Here is a 2,598-nt window from a genome sequence, read left to right as displayed (position 1 = left end):
GTAGTGGCGCACACCTGTAGTCCCAGCTACTTGGGAGGCTGAGGCATGAGAATAGCTCTAACCAGGGAGGTGGAGGTTGCAGTGAGCTGAGATGGTGGCACTGCACTCCAGCCTGGGTGACAGAGTGAGACTCTATTACAGGGAAAAAAAACCCAAAAAAGTTGCATTCAATTGCTCAGTCGAAAAGATGGATAACGCCTAGCCCTAATGATTCAATTGTGTAATACTCCAGTAAAATATGAAACTTGAATATATGACGATAAAAATTGTCTTAATATCCTTTAATTCCATTCATATTGTCTCTCTTCTCATTCATAAATACTCAATATATCAAGATGGCCCAAACTTCTTATAAACCCATCTGTTCTGTGAAATTTGACTGTTATAGTTAAGGGATGCTTGTGAGACACTTAAATAAAGCTATTTCTCAACTGTTCATGACCACCACCAGTTTTTCCTCTCCTTAGTCAGAGGATTACACATAGCTCCAATTATCAAAGGGTATGATACTTGTTTTTAAAAGGTGGGGAAGCAGACAGTATTTTCACGTAATATCATTTGAGCAAATAAAATTCTTCCTTAATATTTTTGAGTCATGATACGCCAGCACTGCTGTTCCTTAACCTAATACAATTATACTTAGGTCTGCATTGTAAATGGAAAACTGGTCTACATGACAAGATTTACTCTACCTAAACTACAGGCTGGAAGTGGGGGACCTCCCATTTCAACTAAAAGAATCCATGTCACACCTTAAGTGTGATAAAAATTCAGTGACTAAAAAAATACCCTAACCTAATTGTCAACTTCACTTCTCATCCCATCAGTAACTTTTAGAACACCAAACTGCTAAAAAACACACATCAGCATTACTGATTTGAGAAAAAGAAACCAAAACAAGTTCAGAGTCAGGAAACACTGCCTGTCACATTCATCTACTGTTAAGTTCCCAATATTATCAAATACTTTTGAAAAGGAGAAAGAATCTAACGATTCTTATCAGTGGCTTATTTGTACTCTATGGTAGCCGCCTATTTTTCATACCTTAGTATCAACAGTCACGTAAAATCCAGCAACTACCACTTAAAAAAAAAAATCAGTACTTTTGATCTTCATCGAATTGATAAATCTTAAGAGTAGTTACTAATTCTAAAGCTGACACACAAGAGCGGTGACATCAGAACATTTCAAGATCCAAAAGCAATTCCAACACTGATTAAACCCTCAAAAATATTAAAGTTCAGATCCCTTCTCCACAACACAGGCAAGCAACTCCAAATAAATAAATGCGGGGAGGGAGGAAGGCAGGGCGTAAAATTTGCCATCAAACTCCACAATGTTGTTAGGTTGGAGAATTCTTTTTTTTTTGGCTGATCGAACAAACAAGTCTTGCACAGGCTCTCCTTCCCTCTTGATGGAAAATAAGTTAGAAAACGCCCTAAGACAAGCACCCAAAGAGTCTAGATAGCTATTCCCCTCTCCTCCCTCCCTCCCTCCCTCATTTTAAAAAAACAGCAAAAAGAATACTCAGGCTTCCACGTTTTGGGTTAGCCTGTTACAGATGACCCAAGTATGCAGAAATAAAATAAACCAGTGAAACTCCAAGGCCAGCTGCTGCAACCCTTGGCTATCAATGAAAGCTGTATCCAAAGTACTAGAACGAACAGTCCCACGAGAGACATAATGGCGGTTAGCTTCCTGCCAGGCACCTTCTAACTAGTATCTCTCTCCAGCCAGCAAATATCTTAAGACCATGCGGCCCTTACCTTCTTTCGTCTGCGCATTGGTGATCTGCAGGTCGCAGTCGGCAGCTTTCAGCTTCTCTCTCCCCATAATCTGCTTCTTTAAGTCGCAGAGGGAGATGTGGAGCCCATCAAAGGTGACGGTATCATAGTTGAGTTTAGAGGAAAATTTATAATGCACACAGGACATGGTGCCAAGGGATTCCTAAGGTTCAGCGAGGAGACGTGGACACTCTCAATATATGTATATTTATAAACTTTAAGAGCAAAATATGTACACACAAAACACTTAAAAGACACCGAAGGACCCTAAGGCCTCAGATTAAATACCCCCCAACCACAAGCAGGGGTTCGTCAGAACAATAATCCAGAGCCCCCCCGATACTCAGAATCACTTCATGGGGGAGGAGGAGGACGAGGACGGGTAAGAGGGGAAATCGAGAATCCGCCAACGGGCACAATGTCACCCGGCTGGGTCCCCCTCGCTCATGCTAAGGGGCCGGCAGAGACGGGGGGATAGGCGGTGCAGTCAGTAGCGGTCAGTCCACACGTTAAGAGTCCGAGCGACCCCACGGGGTCAGGGGTCCATAGCGCGGCCGCACCTCCCGGCGGGTCTCTCTCTCCGTGGATTGGGGTGACCCAGGCCCCGGGAGAAGGTTGAGGGGAGAGGGCCTAGGCCCGGAGTCCACGAGCGGCCTCACGCCTCCTCCTGGTTTCCGGACGACCGGCGTCAGCTTCCCCAGGCCCAGGCCCAGGCCCCCACCGCACACAAACCCCTGGCGCCTGCTCCCCGGAGGCCACGAGCGGCCCCGCGGCCCTGTAGTCCCAGCTACTTGGGAGGCTGAGGCATGAGAAT

At 45.2% G+C, this 2,598-nt stretch overlaps 1 protein-coding gene across 2 annotated transcripts in view; it reads right to left on the bottom strand.

Moving 5' to 3' along the window:
- The window catches only part of RBBP6 (retinoblastoma binding protein 6), a 41,154-nt gene that overhangs the window by 29,780 nt on the left and 8,776 nt on the right, over window positions 1–2,598 (bottom strand). Inside the window, exon 2 of one of the 2 annotated variants that reach the window (XM_011987943.1) lies at window positions 1,767–1,947. In XM_011987943.1, coding sequence (XP_011843333.1) covers window positions 1,767–1,932 — 166 coding nt within the window. In that variant the 5' untranslated portion in view covers window positions 1,933–1,947. Of the gene's footprint in view, window positions 1–1,766; window positions 2,591–2,598 lie in introns of those variants that run through there. The other variant, XM_011987944.1, reaches the window with a different exon arrangement.

The sequence above is a fragment of the Mandrillus leucophaeus genome, unplaced genomic scaffold (genome assembly GCF_000951045.1).
Source record: "Mandrillus leucophaeus isolate KB7577 unplaced genomic scaffold, Mleu.le_1.0 Scaffold32, whole genome shotgun sequence".
NCBI classification, from domain to species: Eukaryota; Metazoa; Chordata; class Mammalia; order Primates; family Cercopithecidae; genus Mandrillus; species Mandrillus leucophaeus.
Note: the sequence above shows the minus strand (reverse complement) of the source record. Positions and strands in the feature narration are given on the sequence as shown.